Source organism: Coturnix japonica, chromosome 7, assembly GCF_054131305.1.
Source record: "Coturnix japonica strain WE chromosome 7, WE-NBRP24, whole genome shotgun sequence".
NCBI classification, from domain to species: Eukaryota; Metazoa; Chordata; class Aves; order Galliformes; family Phasianidae; genus Coturnix; species Coturnix japonica.
Window position 1 is genome coordinate 19,544,523 of NC_140669.1, and position 24,282 is coordinate 19,568,804.

Consider the following 24,282-nt stretch of genomic DNA (forward strand, 5'->3'; position numbering starts at 1 on the left):
TTAAACAACAAAAAATGTTACCTATATGGGGTAATTTGTAATTGACAGTTGCTAAATAAACCAGATCAGACTTACAAATCCATAGGTTGAAATTATTCTGAGCTGGAAGAGTACTCACAGTATATATGTGATCACTCAGCTACTACTCTTTGAACGTCCACTTATAGCCACAGTTTGAATGAGAATTCAAGAATTTCAGGGTGAATAAATTTCAGTCTGAACTGGTGCAGCTGCTTTTATGGACTTCAGTCGTATTGGTTTAAGAGATTTTTTCAGAATATTATGGATGTCCCTAGTGCTACGTTTTGTTTGGCCTCTCTAGTTTGGGACAAATCATTTAATTTTGTTTTATTTCAGGCTGTAGGTAAAATGGGTAGAATGTTTCTTGTCTTTTTGCTTCCTTGGTAGAACTTAAATCCTAGATAGAACTTTGGTTTCAAGTAACTAGTTTTATTAGATGTTATGCTGATCAGATCAGTGGATTTTTGGATTGGTGCTAGTGGCACAAATATTTGATAGTGGAAGCATATGGACACTCTGGCAAGCTGTCTAATGGCCATGACATGAAAGTGTCAACTGCCTTAGAAGAGCTGTGCCACTTCTATAACTATAAACTAATGTCACTGGTACAGATGGCTGTTTTTGCTAAATACTTTCTTTCTTTCTTTCTTAAGGAATCCAAAGTTGCTCAGCTGCTAGCAGTGTATCCTACACTGGAATCCCAGATGTTGGTGCTGAATATTATTGATAATTTCCTTTCTCTGTTTATTAGGATCTGGGTCTGGATTACTATGTAATAGGAGAATCGTTTGAGACATCTGTTCCTTGGGATAGGTAAATTGATTATTCTTCAGTATTGCTTAGAACCTTGTACCTGATTTCATTCAAACTTGTGCTTGCTCATGAGGAAACTTAATTTAATTTAAGCCTTATGTGTATGGGAGGCTCCCTGATGTGCCTCAAATCTTACAGCTGTGTTTTTGCTAAAGTTGCTGGTAAATTGTGTTTCAGGATTTTCTAAATGCATTGTAGGCAAGTATTCAGTAATATTTCTGTTTAGGTTAACTTGCTGTAACAGATCCAAGATGTGAAATTATCCAGCTTCTTAGGCTGGGTAGTGGCTACAATAAACGTATTGTGTGATAAACAGCCACATGTATGGGATCGGCTTGTATTTTAAGCAGAAAAATTTGTACTGAAGGTCGTGAAAAAAAAAATATGTATTTTTTTTCCATGCAGTAATGTGAGGAAATGAAAGAACTGAAGTGTAACTTTTGCTCATAATTAAGGCTTTTTGAACCAAGCTTATTTTAGCTGTAGCTGGGAAATGCAAGACCACAGTATAGTTTAAAATGTGAAATTATTTTGAATGCTTCCATTTGATAAGCCAGAAACCTCTTAAAGCAGAATCTAAACTGATTTTAGTGTGACCTTGTCACTAGTGCAAAGTGGAAAATATGGAAACTGTGATGTGAGCTGGTAACATTGTATCTTTGCTACTAAATTTAGTGGCAGTGGTAAATTCTGGCCTTGGCTTTGAAAATTGCTAGAGCCTGTCCAAGTGAGTGGGAGAAACTTGAGAAGGGTGATTTTTAAAGCAATATTGTTTATTTTACTTCAGCTTTATAAGTCTTGAAGTACACTCACTTGTTAGCTGTAAGTTGGTGTTTGTTCTACCTGAGAGAATGTGTTGTTATGTAAGAATTTCAAATATGTTTCTTAAGTTGTGATTAAAGTTGTGATTACCAAAGCAAATACTTTCAAAGCCTTTTTGTACTTTGGCTAATAAGAGCTATGCAGTTTTTCACAAATCAAGTGCCCCGTACCTGACTGAACATATTTGAAAAAGACACTTTCTTGCTAATCCATTAAATAGATTATTTTCTCTCATATATAACAGCCATCATCAAGCAAAGTAGCTTTATGTCTGTGTAAAATGCCTAAAAAAATCAAGTTACACAACATGAATGGTGCTGCACACCCTAGGGGGGAATATATAATTAAATAACTGGTCTTTTGGAAAATATATTCTTGAATATTTTATAATGCTTTGAATGTGCCTGGGTGTGCTGAGGTGTGTATAAATTACTAAAAGCAAAGTAAATAAGGCTTATGGCAAGATTTAATAACTCACTGCCATATTAAGCATTATAAAATCTTACTAAGACTTCAATGTTTTCTGTTACAGGGTTTTAGACCTCTGTAGGAATGTGAAGGAAAGGATAGTAAGAGAATGCAAGGAAAAAGGTGTTCAATTTGCTCCCTTTTCCACCTGCAGGTAAGCCAAGGAACAACTCAAATACTTACATTTCTAGAATCTATTATTAGTAACCCAACTAAGAGATCATGAAACTTACTACCTAGTTGGCAGTCATCTGCTAATGACAGAATAAAGCTTAGTCATCTTGACTTTTCTCTTTAACCTGCAAGTAGGTTACACGTAATAGTAATAATTTCAAAAGATTAATGGCACATCATTAGTCTTGATGTGTGTGCTCAACTCTCTGGTGCATACTAGCAAAATAAGGCTAATTTAAGAACTTTAGCTCTCTGAAAGTCATTGCATTGATTCATTCTTACAAAGTAAGTGCAAAACCAAACTTTTTTTCTTCTAAAGTTACCCTTTAAAAATCAAGTGAGTTACTTCGAGTTGTGTAGAGTGATATAGTGGCTGATGTTACCATACCATATAGCTCCGTTTGTAACGCAGTTCTCTTCTGCAGGGTGACACAGACTTACGATGCCGGTGCATGTGTCTATTTCTACTTTGCCTTTAACTACAGAGGGATTAGTGATCCTATTCATGTCTATGAAGAAATTGAGGTAAAGTATATAAGAGTGTCAGTTAAGGAAGAGATGCTAATATTCTGTAACGTGTGCCAAACTTGTTGGCCAAGCTAATTGAGTTTTGTAGGAAAAGTCTTCATAGTGTACTTATAAAACTTTGATCATGAGCAGCTAGGAGAAGTACGCCCTAAACAGTGTACTGAGAGGTGCAAGGTGAGTATTTTAGCATGAAAGTGTTCAAATATTTCTTCATCAACATAGAAAACTAAATTATTTTTTTATTTTTGCCACAAGCTTCACATGCAAAAGGGAAGTCATTTCTAAAGCACCTTACTTTGTCATCCACAGAAAAATCTGAATCTAAATTCCTTTCTGAATGAGAAACTTTAGTCACTCTGGGGAACTTGTTTCCTTTTCAGTAGGCACTTATCCATCTTCTAGATGAGCTCCCCAGCCCAGTAGACTAATTTAGTTTTGGCAAGGGGAGAGTGATCCGGAATATTCTGTTCTGGAACAATAGTTTTGTTATAACAGATGTGCTTTGAAATATCTTGGCTTTTATAGGGTTTGTTTGGAAAATTCCTACTTAAATTCATCCGCAGACTTGAGATGAAATGTTCACTTTTATTGTGTACCCTACATGTTTCTAACTTGTTTTATACACCTGTTAAAGTGCTTACTCTAGCAAGCATTTGACGAAGACCAAATATATTGTGCATTTAATGTTAAATATCTTATCTTTCCCATCTAGAGGGCTGCTAGAGAAGAAATACTTGCCAATGGAGGAAGTCTCTCACATCACCATGGAGGTATTCTCAGTCTGTTGTTAATTTTTTTTAAAACTAATAAGTATTTGTGAATACATCAAATAGTTTTCAACAGAACATTTCATTTAATGCATTCAAAATATTTCTAAATTACTCAAAATAAATTTTATCAGTCTTTCTAGAAACTTCACACCCCTTTACCAAACATCAGCAGAAGCATCACTAGTCCTGGTTTGCTCAATGTCCAGTTGTATAGCATCATATATTTATGAATAGCAGCCTCAAGGCATTCCTTTGGCAGGAAATCTACAGGCTATCTGAAAAGCTGAAAAGATAGTATATAAGTTTGTCATAAGCAGCTTCTACTGAACCTCATGAAGAGGCATATTCATTTACATAAACAAGCTAAACAGCTCTAAGAAGTGCAACTTAATGTCCCTTGCATCTAGGTGAATGCTGTTTACCCCTAATTCCAGACCACTTAGTGATAATATCTGCATAAAATTGCTTGGCACTTTAGCTGAACTATGCATATTAACTTTATTTCTGTCTGCTAACATCTGATTATTCATTTTCCACTCTTGTGGTTTGAAAATAATTTTTAATGTGTTACTAGTTTATTTGCAAGCTGTTTCTGTGCCTTAATAGTAAGGTTTAGAATCAATTAAATGTGTAAATATTACCCTGATAATTTACATATGCTTTTCCCACATATTGAGGTAGCCTGGTTAATTTGATGGTGTCCTATATAGTGCTGTAAACTCAAATGTCAGGAAAATGTATTCTGAATTCCTTTTGACTTGTGTAGCTTCAAACAGATTTAAAATACATTTCTTCTCTATTCTCTTGGAGCATTGCCCAGCCATGGAAATAAGAGCAAGGAGTAAGAACTATAATGGTTTAAAATAAAATAAAAATTAAGTAATTCTAAGAAAGCTCTCTGTGGGGGAAAAAGATGAAGTGTAGAAGCAGTGTTTTAAAACACATTGGTGAATTCCAGGGCTTGACACTTATGTCTAGGGCTGTCTCAGACATACATCTTTGTGATGGAAATTGCAATATTAGAATATTGGAATATGTGTAAATATTGAAAACATAAGTGAAAGCGTTTTCAATATTTTTAATATGCATTTATTGTTTCCTGATTAATTTTTTCTATAGTATTATAGTGTTAGTATTAAGTATTTAGTATTATAGTGTATAGACCAATCAGTTTTCAAAATATGGATGTAGAATTACCCTCTTGATCTGCTACTGTGGTCTCTCCTGTTGTGGCAACTGTATTTTACTGAGACTAGCATTTCATCCATTAACTCAGATGCAGCTGTAGCTTGTCATGATTGAATGCATTTGCCCTCACCATCTGAAATTTTGCTTACAGCATTGTGGGCAAGAAAAAATTACTTATGCACCACTTTGATACCCTTACATACTTGATCTTTCTGACTTCATAGGTTCAGACAACTTGATTTCTGTTAGACTTTTCTTGTTCCTTTTAGAGCCTGACAAATCTTTTCTGCTTTAAGTCTTTGTGTCTGGCAAGACAAGATTCCTTTTTTTTTTTTTTTTTTTTTTTTTTTTCCCTGTTCATAGTAGATGTGCTGCTGAAAATTAGCCTTATAATATCAATTTTATTTACTGACCTTCAGGCCCTGACATTCCTAGCCTTGCTAAAATCAGTCTGTTGGGGGCAGGGGTGGTAAAAGAAAATACTGGTGCAGTTTATTTTAGTATTTGTCTTGTAATTGTGATTAATAACAGTTGTTTTCACTATCTGGAAGCAGACAGGCTGGTTTGTCTGCCTACAATCATGCTGTGATAAATGGAGCTATTTTAACTCCGGTTTTGTGTATCAAAGAAAACAGATGTAGTCTGGGACTTGAGGCTATAGGAAATACAAAGCTTGCTTAAGTCAATCTTCATCCACTCTGAGTGAGGAAGTGGTCATATATGACAGTTTGAGATGTGTAAAGCACTAAATTAGTTTACATCTGGAGAAATACTAACTGCAGGTTTGCCCGTAGCTGCCATGCACAAGGAGAACTAAAATCATAGCAGTCTTTGTTTTACATTAAGAGTAATTTCAGAAAGACTTAAGTTCAGATTCTTTTTAATCCCAGCATCTATTCTCTCTTTTCCTCATGCTAACAAAAATGTTTAACTTTCAGTCAGTTAGGAGGGTTGTGAGAGTATTTCCTGATCCCATAGCAGTTTTTGAGATTTAAACCTTAAAAGAAGCATAACTCTTTTTGGTTAAGGGATTACAGCTCACAGCCTTGCTTATAAGTACAGGAACATACCAGAAAAAGAATTGCAGAAGTGTATCAATACCAGCCTCTTAAAGCAAGCATCTCATGGACACAAGAAGCTATAGTAATGCCAGACATGTACATCAGTGTAATGAACTTGGCCTTTCAGTTTAACAATGACTTGTATTTTGGGATAGAGTATGCTTTTTTGTATACATAAAATAACATTTGCTTAGGAAATATCACTAGTTAAAACTCCTAAGTGTTTTTGCTTTAGAGTACAGCATGAGAAGGGAGCTGGCTGGATTTGGCCTTGATCTCTTCTGTATTGCCAAGTTATGTACCCATGTAAAACTAGAAATAGGTTCTTTGCATTGCAGGTGATGTTCAAACAACTGGTTACTTAATTATCAGTAATTATCAGCTTGTGGTTTTGGGCAAAATACATTCATTTAGACACATAATGTCATAGAAAGTAGGAGAAAATTCATTCTAGACAAATTGACTAAATAAAGATTAATATAACCCAGGCTCTACAAAAATGTAAGTTATTTTATTGATTTCCTGGGAATTTATGTAGAAAAGCTCTGAAGAAAGAAAAAGGGATGTACAAAATAGATGTGCAGTCAGTTTCATTTTTGACACTGCAATTCTGTGGTATCACTAGGAAGCCATGCCTTAAGATGTACTTTGCAGTAATCCATGCAGACTACAATATCTGGAATTATTTCCTGTGGGGAGTGGTAGAGTTATAATGAAAAGTCCTTGTGCAGTTCTACAAAAAAAGTGTCCTCTTTAAGTTAATGTCTGGAGGCTGACCATACTTAATTTTATAAATTAAGAACTTGTTAATTAGAAGGAGGAGTTTATACTGTCAATTTTCAGGCATCAGGAAACCTTCATTATGTGAAATAATCTGTCAGTCATATTTTCCTTCCTTAGTCTACTGAAGATCACAACAGATGTGATCATCTTTGGTGTCTTTTTTCACCAAATAAATACAAAAGACCAAGTTTTCAACTTCTATTGAAGTATTAGATAAATGCACTGACCTTTCTCAGTGTATTTCAGAACTCTCTCTAGAAGAGTAATTTTTGGGAAGCAATTTCTAGGAGTGCAACGTTGCTTCCTGCAAGAAACTACCGGCTGCAAGAAGAGCATTCTACAGCTGGAAGAGCCCCATCCTTCTTTTGATCCGTGTTACTATTTCTCCTTCTGTAGAGCTATTGCTCTGCATTAATTGCCTCTTTACACTGAAAGGACTGGAGTGGAGGAAGTGTAGTACCACTGCAGCCTTTATCCCCTGGGACCACACAGTGCTGTAAATCTATTCTGCACTGGGGGTAGGGCTATTCCTGGGATCCATCAGCTACACTAACTTCCCTTACAAACCTGTACATGTGTGCTCAAGTACTTGATTTCCTTAAGTGAGAAAACTGATTGCTGCCTGCTGTTTGCTGGCTCCATTCATAGCTAGATTTCTAGCTGCCATCCATCTGCATCCTCAAAGATGAGCAACCACAGCCTTCATGATTATGGACCAGTATGTATCAGAATTGCAGAAAAGCTTTTTTTTTCCAGCTTATGTGTTTCCTTAACACACGGAATATAATGGTAATAAAACAAAAAAAAGATCATGAAATCAGGTTTTGGACTGTCTTTCTGAGTTGCTACTGCACACCCTTGTTGGCTTTCTGGTTTGAGGTATGTGATTTGTTTGAAGCAGGCTCTTTGTCATGCTCAGGTGTTTGTACTGTGTGAAGTAAGCAGAGCTTCAAATTGAATTTGACTAGTCTTGAGTGCTGGCAAATATTCCAGCTTCCTAGCAGTGAATGTTTATGGTCCTAGCATGTGTCAGGAATAGAGCAATTGCTACTTTTAAAAATTTTAAACTTAATCTCACCATTCATTTTGGAGAATTAAAGATGCAAGGTTAGAATGAAAGAATAAGAAGTTGTATTTGTTATCAGTTGATTCCACAGGCACTGGGTGTATAAAGGTGTGTATAGGACTTCTATGACCAATTTGTAGTGGTTGACAGTGTTGCGCTGAGTTGGTAATCTTTAATACTGTTGTGATGCAGCATATGAAATGTGATTAATTTGATCTCTTGTCAGTTATAGATAAATTGCATCCTCCTGGCTTTAAAGGTAATGACCTACCTTCTGTAGGCTAGAAACTGTTTTCTCTAGTCCATGGTATGAGCAGGTTCAACTGAGACCTTTTATTGGTAGGAAAGTTAGGACTTCCTTGAGTCCAAAGCTGTTTTTCTGGCCAATCTTGGCAGAATTAAGTAATTTTTGCTATTTGTAGTCATTTTACATCCATGGGAACATGTTTTAATGTTATTGTATTTTCGTCTTCCTTTTCTCTTCTCATCCTTGATGTTGATTGTATTGCCCTATGGAGGAAGAAGAAATATTCAAAGGGCAGAACTAACCTGAAGTGAAACAAACTATCTATATTGCTTTTCTGTGTAGTGCTCTCATCTGCACAAAGCTTTCCATAGTCTATAGCTGAAAAATCCATGTATATCTTATTTTCACGAACATTTTCATTGAATGTTTGTGAAGGACCACTGGTAACTAGTACAGGTTTTTTTTTCTTTACAGTTCACTGATCAAATGTATGTTAGATTTATTATTGCAAAAGTATAAACCATAGAAAATTTGACAAGATAGATGTGTAAATTATCACTTTGACAGAGCTAATGATGCACTCCAAGCACCTTCTGTTTTCCAGCACTTGGTGAGCAACTTCATTAAATATGCAATGACTGTTTGGTGCTGCTCAGACAGTAGTTCAGTTCCTTGTGGAATTGCATTATTACTGGAGGTGTAAAAGAGGCAGGCATGCTAGCTGTTGGGCATCCTGCTGTGATTCTAATGTGCTCCATCTTGTTGGAGCAGTTGTTTGCAGTCTTTTCAGGACAATTACATCCATAACCACAGGACACATTCACTGAAACTATATTACAGATAACAGTTAAGAATGGTAATGACTGTTCTTCAGCTGCTTATGTATGAGCCAGTGAGAGTGACTTGAGATGATGGACAGACCACATCCATGCCTATTTTCTATTTTTTTGTGTGTGGTAGTATTAGTATTAAAGTTCCCCCAGTTAAAATGCAGCTACCTCAACTTGCTCTGTCAAATTGTAACGGTGGTGTGTTTGCACTTGGGTTGTCGTGTTCTTTTTTTTTGAGCTGGGCTACCACAGTTCCTACTGCATGAATAATGTTTTAGTCCCTTCAGTTACGATCTTTGCTCTTTACATGAATACTGGTAATAGTTGCTTTCTATTTCTGTAGATTTCCTTCTTTCTCACGTTTGCTTTTTCAGTTGGCTTTATAACTAGCTCATTCCTTAAGGTATAAACAAGTATACTCTGTTCTCCAGAGGTGTCTCTGTAATTTATTATTCTGATGACAGTTTGATGGTTACCCTGAGAACAGGGCACAAAAGATGGCTTGAATTTAGGTTCAGATACTCTTAAAGCATCTGCCTCTCAAATCTTTACTATATCACATCGTACTGACAAATGGGTTGTGACAAGGTAAGGATGACAAGGTAAATGCTATACTGTGTTTAATGAAAGAATGGCCAATATTTTGCACAATCTGTTAAATCGGAGTCGATGACTTGGTTAATTATTGTATGAGCACTTGGCCGTTTAACAGAACCACTGTGAGAATTTAGTGAAATGAGTTCTTAAATGGCTAGTGTTTCAGCTTTGCTTTGTGTTTGGTGTAGGTTGTGAATATCCATTTTAACATGGAAAATAAGCTTTTGTGTAATGGTGTCTGCAAGAGCCAGCGTGCACAGAGCTTTTCAAATAAAACAAGATATGCTGGTGACTGATAACTAGTCTTCGAGCTTTCTCTTCAGAAAATATATATTTTTTTAATTTAAATCAATACTGTTTTAAGTTTGTTTTTGATTCTCGAGCACATTCTTTTTAAAGCAATCAAGAGGTGTGGAGTTCTACTTTTCAGTAATGTCTTATTTAGTTTTCTACTTAAAAAAAAATGCATCATTTGAAAACTTGCTACCAAGTCGCTGTTTTAAGAGAACGGGTGATTTCAGCCTAAGCTTCATCTAAATTTCATAGTTTCTAAAGAAAGTAGACAGTGTGGAACACAGTCTTCCTCTGGGAGTATGCAGAGCTTAATGAGCTTGATAGTCTGGTGGGCTCAATAAATCAAATAAAGCAAAACATTTCTCATTTTTGAATAAAAGCATTTATCACACAGTGTTTATTCATTCATGGTCACAAGATTGATTGGCTCTTAGAATCCTGCTGTATATTGAAACTCTTTGTTTTTGTTTTTCTAGTAGGCAAATTGCGGAAGCGCTGGATGAAGGAGAGTATCTCTGATGTTGGTCTGGGAATGCTGAAATCTGTTAAAGAATATGTGGACCCCAATAACATCTTTGGAAACAAAAATCTTTTATAAAGCCCTGCACAACATGGTGTACCGAAACTTCTTCAAAATTACCATTGAAATTCCTCCATTTTCATTGTACTGATATCCCAGTAATCAAATATAACATAGCCTAAACTTTGAAGCTAGTATCTCACATTGATTTTTGCCATCCCCTGCTCCCCAATAAAGTTTAAACATTGCTGTTAACGTTTATGGATTTTTACTTATAATGCTCTTAAGCAACCCATTGGGCATAAAGTACATTACCAGCCAGGAAATGCTAATTTGATTTTCCAAGTTTGGGTAGGCAACGCAGCTGACAATATTTTCAATGCTGGATACAGCCAGCTGTTTCTTACTAAAGCATCCCCCTGCAAGGAGAACAAAGACTGACAACAGTGTTTTCTACAGAAGCAGCTGCTCAACCCAGCCTCTTGCTGAAGGAAAGCAGCTAGGAGACAGATGAGATTACACCAAGGATTACTACTCTGTGCTGAAGCATTAGGTATGTAACAGATTTGTAACCGGCGAATACTTAAAGCACAAATGTAGGCTTTGATCAAAAAAGACGATGCAAGTCAAACTGTTTCTAAAAAGTCAGCCTCCCACCTTAATAACTATTGTAAAATTGTGAACAATTGAGCTGTTCTGAGTTGTATTTGCATTGCTGGGATTATCTTAAATTAATCGTAGGTCAGTCATTGTTAGTTTTTGTACAATGGACATTTCTCACTGTATGTTAATAACAGGTTTGTAACAAAACTTTGCCTTCATCTGTACTGCAGTCCTGGTGTGTATGGTTTTGCTCCTCTTTTTGTTTATTTTGCAGAAATGCAAAATATCTTTTTCAGTAAAAGAAAAAAAAATTTTGGCTATTCAAGTGAAACTGCCCAGCACTGTCTTTTGAAACAGTCTCAATGGTTTAATAAAACTGAAGTGGACATACTATCATTCTGAAAGTGAGGTTTCCCTTTTTAGTTTTGTACAGTTTCCTATGGCCTTTATGAATCATTTATCTACTTCACCAGTAGCCGCAACTTTAATTATCCATTTAACTATAAGAAAATGAAATATTTTCTTGATCAGTATGGTATGCAAGTAAGCATTTTTACATCGAAACTTGAATCTTGATCAGTTAAACAAACTAAAGTTATTTGTCAGTACTCATGATACAGTTGTGAGGTGGGTTGTTTTCTTAAAGCATGTGACTAGCCTTTTTGATAATTAATGTATATGATTGCATAAGATTTAAAAACAAACAAACACAAAAACATGGACTGTCCTTTGAGGACACACTCTCTCTAGCCAACTGCTTCACAATGCTGTTGTGTCAGTTTGGACACCTTTTTTATTAGCATTGCCCTTAATGAGATGGAAAAAAAAAAAAAGAAGTATTTCTTGTTTTTAAACTCTTTTAGAATACTGTTTAATTAGCTCTTAGTTTTAGTAGTATACAAAAAAGAAGATGCTCAAAAAGCTGTATATCAGACAAAACCTTGAACTTGTTTAAAAATTAATTTCAATTCTGTAGTTAAAATGATGAAAACCCAAAGAAGTCACTTTAAAATGCATGCTGTCAAGATACTTCTCGTGATCTGCAGGACATGAAATAGGCGGTTAATGCAATACTTGTAATGCGGCTAGATTTCTTTCTGGTGGTCTATTTCACAACAGTTTGATACGATCTGGTCTTCTCAGTTTTTGTTCTTGGCTCAGAGTTTGTATTTCAGCAGCAACCAAAATAATAGGTGGAGTCTCTTTCAGGAAACTGACTTTTCACACTGTGGTTTAGTATTCCTTCATTTATGTGTACACAGTGGTGTCTCAGCAGAGTGAATCTGTTTATGTTTATGCAGGGGAATTCCTCATCTCACATACTGCACAGTGGTGGTTACTTGACCACCACTGGAATCTTGCCAGTGACTACTATCACTAACAGACGCCTTTCTACACGTTGGTAAATATGAAGGGTGTTTTCTTATGTCCCTCAATGAAATTATTTGTCTAGCTACTAATAATCAGTTTTGAAGGAAAGCGTGTGAAACCTTTTTGTAAAATGATGGCACAAACATAACTAGAATCCCTTGCTTTATTGAAGTTACACAGATAAAACTTACGTATGCTTTCTATTTCTAACCTTTAAGTAGCCACTGGCTGCTGAAGTTATTAAAAATGCAGTAAAAATCTTTACTGCACATCACTTGTCCTATGGGAAGGTCAAATAACATGTTGTAGGAGTCCTAAGGTTATATCATTGCATAACAGTGAGGAGAAGATGAACTACAACTGTAATGGATGTTTTTGCTAATGACCACCTGATCGCTGTCTTCCTAAATATTTTTTTCTATCTTTGAAACTGACTTTAGGTCAGTGAAATTACAGCTAAAATATGTGTAGTACCAATATCTTTAATTATTTCACATTAAATTACTGATGAAAACAGTGAAGCATTGTACAAGTTTAGGAGGCCATTTAAAAGAAATTTTCCCTTTTAGTACTACGTCTTCCACCACTCCTTCTGTATTCTCTACTTTCTTGATGAAGACTTGGTTTCCACTAGCTGCAGCCTGTTTGGAGATGAAGCTTGATCCATGCAGATCAAAAGTGTGTCTTGGTATACCAAATAACTTTTTCATTTGGTTAACTATTTTGGCTACATGTAAGTTACAAACAGTTTTTATCAAGATTGTCATGACATCTTGTTATGCAGCTTTGGTTCCCTTGGAAGGAAGAAAGGTGCTGAGTGAGTATGGCTTGAGTACCGGATCTATTTACATTGGCTTAGAGCTTTCTGAAAGTTTTGGAGAGAATATAATAAAAGAAAAAAGGGAAATCTGTTAGAAATTACCACAGGCTCTACATGTTTGTCAAAGAAAAAAATCTCTCTTCTTGACTTTACTTACAGTGCAGTGGTTACATTAGAGATGTCATCTTTGCCTTACAGCTGAGAACAGAGATCAGGCCAAATAGTTCTTCCATAGCAATGTTAATTAACTTAAACCAATTTCGGAGGCAGGGATACATTAGCACTGAAATCCAGAAAACGCAAGTCATTTCTCCAATCTTGGAAATGTGTGTTTATCAAAGTTGTAATTCAACTTTTGCAAATAAAGCCAAACAGTGTTTGTCATTTTAGTGTGAGACTAACTGTAAAATTTTCAGTTGTAATGTTAAGAGATAATAGAAACTTATATTATTAATAAAAGCAAAATGGGCCTAAACCAGTATGTGTTTCTGTGCTGAAGCTAAGCAAATATGCTCCCCAAACTTACCATTTTTGATTCATTTTAACTTGGTTCAAGCTGACCTGAGGTGTATTCATAGGAAGGTTTGAGCACTTGTAAAGAGAAATAGGTTAAATTTATGACTGTATGCTAACAGAACTTCTGCTTTTTTCTCCCATGCAATGCAAAACACTTGAAAACCTTAAGCCTACATGGTTCAGAAATTTGTCTTCCTTGTTTTTCCCATTTTGAGCAACAAAGCCACCTTCTACTACTCTATCAAGATAATTTAGGAGCATACCTTATCATACCTTACCTTTTGTGTTTAAACTATTGCAGTAGATGCAATCCTGTTAGTATGTGCACATATGATTTAAAAGCTACTTGGTAACAGTCTTAGACTATGATTGAAAGAATGGTATTTATGAAGCGTATGTGAGCAGAAGATAAGTTTCTGTTATCTGCATAGTTGCTCTAAAGCTTTTATGTCCTTTAAGTTAGAATGACTGGAATTACATCTTGCTTGTCCAGATGTGGTATCCTCTGTGCAGGGCAGGCATGGACCTGTTGGAGCACATCCAGGGCAGTACCACAGTAATGATCCCAGGGGTTAAACACATTCCCTACGAAGACAGACAGAGAGCTCTTCAGCCTGGAGACTTAAAGGCTTTCAGAGAATTAAAGCATTTCAGTTTCTAAAGGGGGTCTATAAGAAGGAAGGGGGCAGACTCCTTTTTCAGGGTCTGCTGTGATAGCTGAAGCGGGAATGGTTTTTAAACTAAGGGAGGGTAGATTTTACAATAAGGGTGGTGAGGCACTGGAACAGGTTGCCTGGATGTTCTGTCCTTAGAGACATTCCAGGTCAGGTTGGATGGGGCTCCAAGAAACCTGATGGAACTGTAGGTGTCCCTGTTCACTAAGGGGGGTTGGACTAGATGGCTTTTAAAAGTCCGTCACAATTCAAACCATTCTGTGATCTGTTGAGTTGTATTGTATTAATGTAAATTCTTCAATACTTATTATTAAAAAAGCCTGCAAGGACCACAGTATACAGGGAACAGGAGTTTTAATAGCGAAGTTTATTTGTAGAACTATAACATTCCTTGATATTAACCAAAATTTCCTGTGTCCTTGCTCACAGGGAAGGGAAAAACTACCTGTCATGCACACATTTTATTTGTATGTTTCCCAACCGTTAAAGGCATAAAAACACAGTAATTCTTATTTAGATCTAGATAGACTTAATATGAAGGAGGTCTTACATACTGATATACTTGTCTCTGAATGACAACTAGATCCCATTGGTCACGAAGTTTTGGCTTGCTAGCTGTGTGGATATTAAAGGCTCACAGTTTATGGTTTTGTAGTGCCTCCTCTGACTCTCAGTTCATGTTACCTTTAGGAAAAGCCATCAGTTTCTGTTAGCTGCTTCCTGCAGAGAGGAATTGGCAGATGATTGCCCTGTTCATATTCAGCTTTAAGGTCTGACATGGTGCTCAAATATAGAGGTAGCTGAAGATTTTCAAATGTTTGACATAGCGTATCTGAAAAACACCAATTCTGTTAGTGTGAAATTAACAACTTGGTTTCAAAAGTATTTGATATACAGGTTTTTTTATTTTTAAATCTTGCGGTAATCACCAATGTTAGTTGCAATAATACAGACATCTACTGAAATGCTGTGAAATGTTTCACTTATGAATTTGGGGGCTGGGGACTTTGGGAAAAAAACAAGAATGGAACTTTTCTATGGGAAACTTTTATGTATGTTTCATTTGGATTCAGAATAAAGCTCTATTTGTTTCAATTGACAGTTCAGAAACTCCAGTATGATATTCCTGTTTGAGGAGCCTTCAGTCTCTCTCTGCTTTCATGGTGAAAATGGGGAATGTATAACAGCTTCTAAATGAATGCACTTAGCGTAGTGCTATAGCCTTCTAGAGCATAAAATGGAAGAGCTGGTCACTTCGTTGAGGGTGTGTATAGGAAAGGAGATGACAGACAAAACACTGTGCACCTAGTAATGTAAAGTACAAGCTGCCGCTTTTTTTTTTTAAGTTTTGCATTAAATTAGAAGACTGTTTTTGCATAAAATTAATCTAAAATTAGCTTTTTTTTTTCTTTTTTTTCTCCTTCTTTTCCCCTAATGATGTGGAATGTCAAATGACTTCCGAAACTTTGCAGTGTGGTTCAGTGTTACATCTTACCACTACAAAATAAAACATAAAGTTGACAGTCTCACAACAAGGCCTTGTTAAAATATTCCTGTTTCAGGCTACTAGAAGGTCTATGCTCTGTTCCCATGGATAACACTAACACTAAGCATATGGACATCTGGCATTGCTATTGCACCAATCAGTGCTAGTTCAGTAAAGTAAGTGTTTGAAGCAGTTTGAAGACAATGAATGGTATTGATGTTATGTGCTCAAATGAAGGTCAGCAAATACTGAAAACATAAAAGGTTGATTTGGATAGATCTATGCGCAGGCAGGGCAATTTGACTAATTTAATTACTCAGAGATTGATTATTAATTGTGGCATTGATAAATGGTTGTACAGCAATCCTGACTAGCCACAAGTCTGGGTATGGGAATAATGAGAAGGTACAAATACGGCAGTTGACCTTTTTTCCTTCCACCCAGTGGTAGCAGCCATCACTGTTTCCTGTTTCACTCTATTACTGCTGCTGAACAGGAAATCCTGACTGCCCAGAGGCAAGGGTTAAAAGCCCTTCTGAAACATGCTCACCTAGCAAATACATAGCAGCTGGGTAAATACATGTGGAGATGAGGCAATAAAACCCAGTCATTACAGGAAGTAAATCTGGCTAATGTTAGAAAGCAAATGTAAGGAAGGCATGGGTGAGCTGTACACTGAATAAAAAAATTCAGGTCTAGAATGACATTTGCTGACAAGACTTGGGTATGATACTGATAATAATAAGATGTGGTTTTGCCAGTGTTTGTTAATGCTTTTGTTAATGTTCTTCTTTGTTAATGTTTTCACAACGTTGCTGTGAACAAGACCTCATTTTCAGTTTAGCATATTTTATCACAGAAACGCAAACAAAGAACAGAAGCTGCTGGTTTCCTTGAGAAGACAGATCCTTTTAACGCACAGCATTAAAGTAGACTGCAGGGAACAAGCTGTGAAAAGGGGTTGCAGGGAGAGAAAAGGCATTGGAAAAGACAGCGATGAGCTGGATCTGTATGCATGTTAATAGAGTACGCATGTTCTGATGAAGAGCTGCTCTAGCTTTAGTGGTGTAGAGTCCTTCCATGTTATTGCCAGCATGTAGTTAAGGAAGCAGGAATTATGGTTTTAGATGGAGGAGATGAGTGACTGCTGCACCAGAGGAGCTAAAGAAAGAAAGGCTCTTGTGTGGTATGAAGGGTTACTGCAACTTGGAGCATGGGGGCTTTCAATCTGCAAAATTTCAGCAGACAGCACAATCCATCAGCACATGTAATAAAAATTTCTTTGTGTTGCCTTACCTATCTGTCGCATGACTTATTGCTAATGAAATAGCAACCAGGAAGCAAAGAGAATTACTAACGGAAAACAGAGCAAGGGCAGTGCAAGCCAGTATCTCCTGTCTGTGGCTAAATTGCCCTGAAATGAACATCTGGCAGTGGCTGCCAAGCAGAAGGGACTATGTTGCTGTAGAGCAACAATAAATTTAGGATGGTAACAAATCTGCTGATTTAGTTACAACATAGTACATTTTTGAGGCTGATGAGTGGAAATCACTCTCTCTTCATTCATAGAGCTGCGTGCTACTCTGCAGACATGCATAAAAATGTGACATTATTTCTTATTCTTTCTGGTAGCTCTTGTAAGGCTCCCTTATGTTTCTGGGCTTGTAGGTCTCCCAGCTCAACCATGTTATGCTGCTCTGGGTCCTTCTAACTCATGATTTTCCTTTCCCATGGCCAAAACTATCCTTGCAGCTGTTGCAGAAATGGTAGGCTAATTTTTATCTGCTCCTTTAACAGACAGAAGAGCAAAAGCTTTGCTTTATGTTGTTCTCATGCTCAGAATTTGAGTCGTGTCTCTTTGCCCCTCACGAAGCTTCCTGCCCTGCCGTCCCCACAGGGTTGGGTGGGGGCAGCGGGCCTGGCCCTGCACACCTGCACCACAGGGACCTCATCAGCCCCAGGTGCCAGGGCTGTGGGTGGGCTGGAGCAGCTGCCCTCCAGAACGGTGCAGCTCAGCGAGGTGAGCAGAGGTTGGAGGGTCGAGCTCATCAAGGTAAGGAAACACGGGTTGTTTTATCTTTGTGAAGTTACTATCTTTCTGAAAATCTACTGCTAACAAGCCGAGGAGAGGGAGGCGCAGGGGGAGAGGAGCTTAATAGCGGCCATGGCTGGAGAAACGTGGTGTCCTGAGGGGAACAGGCCTCCAGGGGGGGCCAAGGAGCACCTGGTCTGGGTTGGTGGGAGCAGGTTTCCTCTCAGGGCAGGGAAAATGCACGTGTGAGCAAAAGCTTTAATTTAGGTACACGGGGCTCGGTCGTGGTTCCCCAGCAGAAAATATTGCTTGCGTTCCGAAATTGTTTCACGGTTATTGGAAGTAGGGTCCAAGTTTTGCCTGCCGAGACCTCAGAGAGCAGGGGGCTCCTGCCTGCCATGCTGTGTGTGTGTGTGAAGTACTTCTGGTTTGGTTTTCAATACGCCCCTCCTTTGTGTCCTGTTGCTCTTGATTTGGAGCTGCGTGGTGGTGGAATGTTGATGCATGCACTCACCTTTTGGATTTGAAGATCTGCTCCGTTTCAGTTTTGCTGCTTTTTGGAAGAAATGTGTGTGTGGAAGAAATAAAAAACAACATATAAACCACATATATAACCACTGTATTGCTGTGACTTGAGTAGAACATGCCTGTGAAAATTCCCAGCTGCACATGCTCCTTTCCTGTCGGAAGGCTGGTTGTAGGATAAATTAAGAGCACAGAACTGAAACTGAGATGGGAAATTAAACTTTTATTAAAGTAAATCAGGTCCTGGATTTCTTTTACAGAGTAAGGCAATAAAAGTGAACATATTAAAAAAAGTTGCAATTTAAAATAATGTACATTCTTTTAAGTCATTTTTCTGTTTTCAGTTTTATTGGTACAACTGAGTTATATTTACTGGAGTTGCATACCTGTGCTTTTTCCAACTGCAAGAGTGGCTTGTGCATTTTATGCTCTTTGTTTTTGGGATGCTGTGAGAAATTAGGGGAGATTAGAGTGGCAAAACTAAGCTGCAGAGTTACATGGTTCACCGCTATCTGGCATCAGTGCCATGTGGGGCTGCTCAGAGGTCTCCTTGTCCCACTGCAGGAGAGAAAGCTTTAGGCTCTAGTGCACCAAAAAAACTAGACGCACAGCAAACCCCAGACCCCTGCTCTGTGGCCATATGGTTGCTCACACCTGTGGTGTGTTCTAATCAGCACCAGACAGCTGGGATGCAGGAATAAAGGAGGAACCTGGGTGAGGTTGGGCTTAATCTGTAGCATTGGATGTGAGGCATTGGTCAGTCACTCTTGTGGATTGGGAAGGTAAAGAAAGGGTAATTTTTGATTGGAAAGGAAGATTTTCTTCCTTAAAGAATCTCATTTCTCTGAAGAAAAACATGAAAAAATAACTAGGCAGGCTCAATGTCTAGTGCTTAGTTTCTCTGTACTTCAGTAACAATAGTAGCAGAAGTGAAACTTATGAGTCATATTGATATGCAATGTGTTGTTGATACCCTTTATGTGTATTGTTTGACTCCACTGAAAGTAGAATAAAAGGTTTTCCATCTGGCTCAAGGACTTAAGGGGGCGATGAACGAGAACTCTATTTCTTTCAAACTTCTGAATGATTTTTCCTTGCATTGAAAAAGCAGAAAGAACGTGCTGAAAGTCTATTTCCCTGTGTGCTGTGCCAGGAAGGAGAGTGGGAGGCTGTGGAGGAACAGGTGTTTAAGCAGGTGATTCACATCTCGTATCCAAAAGGGTTGTGTTTGCCATGGACTCAAAAGGAAGAATTGGGTGGGTGGAGCAGAAACCTGACTTTAGAAAATGTATTTTGCTCTTATCCCACTGTTTGCTCGATCTTTCCGTCCCATTTGTTTGCACACCTGTGATTTCAGTCCTGCAGATCCTAACTGCAATCTAGTCTTTCAAGATGTGCTAATTGTTATAAATCAAGCCAGTGTCTCACTGTCGGTCCAAAATGCTGCCCTGCCTCCGTGGTGGTGCCACCTACAGGTGGAAGGAAAAGTTCATCACTTTTTTTACTGATGCTGGAGTTGCTTTTAAGCACAAAAGTAAAATTTTTACCTGTTTGTGTTGGTTTTGGACGGCAGTTGCAAAACACTGTGAGGCATCCGGGTAGGCTTGCACCCCGTGGATATGGTTACTTCAGCTGGATGGAAGATGAGATTTCTAATCAGATGCCCTGAGTCAGGATTGTCCCCTGTAGAACACTCACAGTTCATCAGCCAGAGAACAAACCTATGGCAGATCTGTGCTCAAGTTTCCTGATTCTTTTAGTGAAGATTCTTCTCTCATCGAATTCATGATAAGCTGCATACTTGGTGGTTTTAATCCATATCAGTGTAGTCCATAAGGAGAATTAATGCATTTTAGCTAGAATAATGCAGCCATTTTTCCTGACTTGTTCTCCATTTTACCATGCCTCTGTGCTAATGCCTCTGTGTTTAAGATGCTAAATTAACTGTTCTGAAGCTGTTGTTTCTCAAAAGCTGCACAGTTGTGCAGTAGTCTGCAAAACTGGTGTTTCCTTCTGGTGTTTGGGCATGGACAGGACTGTTGTTCTGACCAGAGGGGCATTCCTGCCTGCCCCGTGCCCTTCAGCTTTGAGAGGGGAGAGATGTGGGAACATATCCACTGCAGTGCTGAATGGAGTGGGTGAAACTGGTGGCTTTGTTGCTGTTACCAGTGTATTGCCATCTGGAAGTCACCAAGAGCCTGTTTAATTCACTTTTATTGCTGTATATTTTAAAGACTGTCAGAAAAGCTCAGGGCTTTGGGACAGGTCTTGGTTTTAGTTTAGTCTAAATCAAAATAAATAATAAAATCCTCATGAAGATGAACAGGCACCATGAGATACTTATCCAAGCTGACAGGATGAAAAAATAAACTAATGATGTTTTATAGGCTCATGAAAAAAATATTTACTTACCTCATATGAATGTGCCAATAAAGTTTTAAACAGATTAAAAGTGAAGACAGATGCCAACATCCATACTGATCACTTTGCATATGAAAAAAGAAAAAACAACAAAGAAGGAAACACAATTATCCCAAATTTTAGCTTGCCAAATCCAATTTAAGCTCATCAATGTCTGTTGCAATATGTGCTTGTTTCTCTTTGAAGACCAAGTGGGTTTTGCTACGGACTTGGCAAGCCCCAGCAATAGCTGAAGGAGAAATGATGCGAATGTATATTGGATGGGAATCTGGATCAGAATATGTAGTTTAGGGATGCAACTAAGCTTGAAATTAAGCTATTTCTGTCTGTGCAGTTATGTTTCTAAAGATGGCTCTGATGTACCTGATACAGCAGCAGCTGTCAGAACAAGGTTTTGTTCGCCAAAACAACAGTGGCACTTGCAAACTGAGTGTGTGAACCCAGCTAAATGCTACAGTGTGGTAAATGCTACAGTTAGGTGTTTGAGCACTTTAAATAACTAATAACAATAAATTGTGTAAATGCCTAGAAATGTGCCTTGGGCAAATTCTCTACCTAATACAGTATCAGCAGAGTCCATACTGTTTGCCAGAAACAACTAGTTTCAGTTGTGTGTATATATATATTTCTTAGACAGGAACTACTTTTGGATCAGAGCTCTGTCATGATTTCCATCCTCTGCTAACATACTCCAGGCTTGTAGCTCTAGTACTGGAAAGATCTGGTACTGAGATTTACCGCTCTCTGTGATGTAAACCCCCAGGCCTCATCCCTACTGCACCTGCTGATCCAGCAGCACCTCTTTGGCTGCTGGGTGCTGAGCCCGGCCCAGTGAGTGCAGTGACAAGGCTGGTGAGGGTTTGAGGTGGCAAAGGAGGGCAGGATTCAGGGATATTGCACTAACGCACCCACCTACATGCACCCAGCTTTGTAAAATGAAGTATTTGGTGGGTGGTACCAAGGAGGAGCAGCTTTGTTTCAAGGTTGTAGTTTACTAGAAAGACAAAGTTGTGTAGAATTTGCAAATTCTACTCTAGGGTATGTTTGTGGTTCTAATTGCCATACAAGCATGTATCTCGCCTTGCAATACATGACTGCCTTTTTCTCATAAGATGTGCTGATCCAGGGCTGAACTTGTGTGTGAAACGAGCTTTGCTCCTCTTAGCAGTGCACTCCTGAGGAGGTATATCTCAGCTCCCCAGATCTCCTCTGCATTTTAGTTCTGATACCTCCTCATCTGATTTACATCTGGGATGACTTTTTCATAAATCAATACAATTCCAAGAATAACAACCTTCCCCCGACTTGTTTATTTTAATTTAGGCCTGCAAATAAGCTTGTAAAGCAATGGGCACAAATTGCCTAACGTGTTCCTGCCCATGGGAGATCTGTAATTGACTTTTTTTTCTTAATCAGATTTTAAAATGTATGCACAGCAATGAGTGTGATAAAGATTAACTGCTTTGCAAAATGACTGCTTTCATTGCAGAGGGCAGAACAGAGCTCAGCAAGAACAAAGATGTGAGCTGTGTTAGGTGATACAAATCTGTTGTGAAATGACAAGCAGTGCTTATGGTCTTGTCTCTGTTTTTTAGAAAGGTGGTAGAACAGAAAGGAAAACAGAAAAGAGATGCAACAAGACGCATAGGCTTATATTGAATCAAGACAGTAAGCACTGACCACACCAGAGGTCAGCTTATAAACCAATGCAATTGGCATTCAGAGTAGTATATAAACCTCTTGGTCCCCTCTGCTTTGCGTGTGTATCATCATTTTCTAATTGGTCACAGTAGGCTGAAGTGGATGTTTCTGGCCCCTTTTCCAGGCATGTCTGTTACTCTAAGTGCTTCATGAGTCTGCAGGTTGGCCTGCATCCATCCTGAGCCCCTTTCAGAAAACACTTGTTTATAATTTGGAGCTACATTAAGAGCTGTCTACATGCTCACTGGCAGAGTGATGCCATTTCCCAGCATTTGGGCTAAATGCTCCTCTGACCAATACAGCTGTCTCCCCTCAGCCATGCTGCGCTGATGTACAAGATGAAGAGATCTCTGTCTCTTGTGCCCTGCAGCACTGGCCAGAAGTGGTCTGAGGATACAGTAAATCTTCATTTAACTCCAGATGGAAGATCTTGAAAGTTAACTCCCACTTTAAAGCCAGATAATGAAAGTTTGAATGCTAAGATGATATTGGGGAAAAAAGAAACACAACAAACTACTACCCAGTATGATAGAGTATTTCCTCAGTTTCTGGACTTCTCTGTTCTTAAGATGTGTTTGGTATTGCCACCACGCAGCCAGAGACAGTCTGGTGGTATAACCTCATTTTTCTGAATGAGTTTAGGTGGTGTGAATAAAACCTTTGTTTTTCAGAGTTAAGATTTTTTGCATTTATTTTTACAGTGAATGCCTTTCAAAATTACAGCTGTCATTTTCCCTTTGCTTGCATACTCTTTGATGGTCTTAACATTTCACAAGAAAAGCTGAGCAACCTGGTTGCTCCTGCTGTCAGTGTACCCTAGAAAGACAGTGGCTGGTTTGGCAAGCTCCTTCTGCCAGTTCTTTTACAGTGTCAGTCGTGATCTGGAGGAACCTTAGTCAGAGGAGGAAGATTCCCAGTTCATTTAACCTGTGGGCTCTCTGGAAGCATAACAACAAGAATATTTATTGATGCTGTTCATTTTTAATGGCCTCACTAAAGGCCAGCAACTCCTCGAATGTTTTGTGGGCCCCTAGCCCAGCCCCAAGTAATGAACTGTCTGTGACAAACTAATGTGAATTCAGCCTGCACAGGGCAGTTTGCTATAAACCTGAATTCACTGGCTTCCCTTTTGACAGTTATCTTTCTCTCCTGTGGATTGAGCCAGGGTATCTGCTCCAAGGATCCCAGGCTGTGAGACATTTAAACCTCTGTACAAATAGTGCAGTTCAGAACTTGCTCTGCTCTGGGCAAGAGTTAGAGGTGCAATAATGAGATGCAAAACTGCAGCATCAGAAAAGATCATTTTCATAGAGAACATTCAGGGAAAAAAACCATTCAGATGATGAACTGGCATGTTATGTTGTTTCCTGGTCCAAGCTCAGGAAGATGTGACTCTTCTGATGAGCCCTTGGGCTTCACAGTAGTTCCTTTATTTCATTCTCTCTAGACTACAATTTGAGTATGTGCATGTTTGCTATTTGACTTCTGTCCCATCATTTTCACTGGCTTTTGTTTCTATTCTGCTAGGCCAAGAAATCTAAGGGGATTTCTCCTTCGCTAAAAAATGGCCACATGGATCTCTGAAGCAGCATTTCTGGTAGTTTGCTGATAAACATTATGTTTCCCTAGGGAATGAGTGGGATCATTCTGCTCCTGACTTTGTTGTGTATTTGAATATTTTAATGCTAGTGGAATTCACAGTTTCATTGTCCCTTCTCAGGCTACATCTCCTTCTGTTTGTTATTATAAAGATTTGTTCAAATTTTAAAATGCTTGGGCTGTCCATAGATTCACAGTTTGTCCTGATCTGTATTGTGTCTTTCTGTGATCTATGGTCCCAGGCACAAGGAGCTGGCAAGGAAGTGCCTGGAATTGCAGTTTGGCTGCAGATAGGTGGTTCAGAGTTCTGTCCCTCTATTAATCTGCATTACAGACAATAGGCCACTGAGCT

The 24,282-nt window shown here is 38.3% G+C and overlaps 1 protein-coding gene across 6 annotated transcripts in view; it reads left to right on the forward strand.

The window, feature by feature from the left end:
* Positions 1–15,267, forward strand: part of AGPS (alkylglycerone phosphate synthase) — a 69,357-nt gene extending 54,090 nt beyond the window's left edge. For 5 of the 6 annotated variants that reach the window (XR_014947993.1, XM_085552576.1, XM_085552578.1 and 2 more), the window contains 5 exons: positions 773–834; positions 2,189–2,278; positions 2,724–2,823; positions 3,539–3,596; positions 10,139–15,267. Coding sequence is in view for 5 of the 6 variants with exons in the window: in XM_085552576.1 (XP_085408702.1) it covers positions 773–834; positions 2,189–2,278; positions 2,724–2,823; positions 3,539–3,596; positions 10,139–10,260 (432 nt within the window). In the remaining variant the exon portion in view is untranslated. The remainder of the gene's footprint in view (positions 1–772; positions 835–2,188; positions 2,279–2,723; positions 2,824–3,538; positions 3,597–10,138) is intronic. The other variant, XM_085552575.1, reaches the window with a different exon arrangement.
* Positions 15,268–24,282: the final 9,015 nt, after the last annotated feature.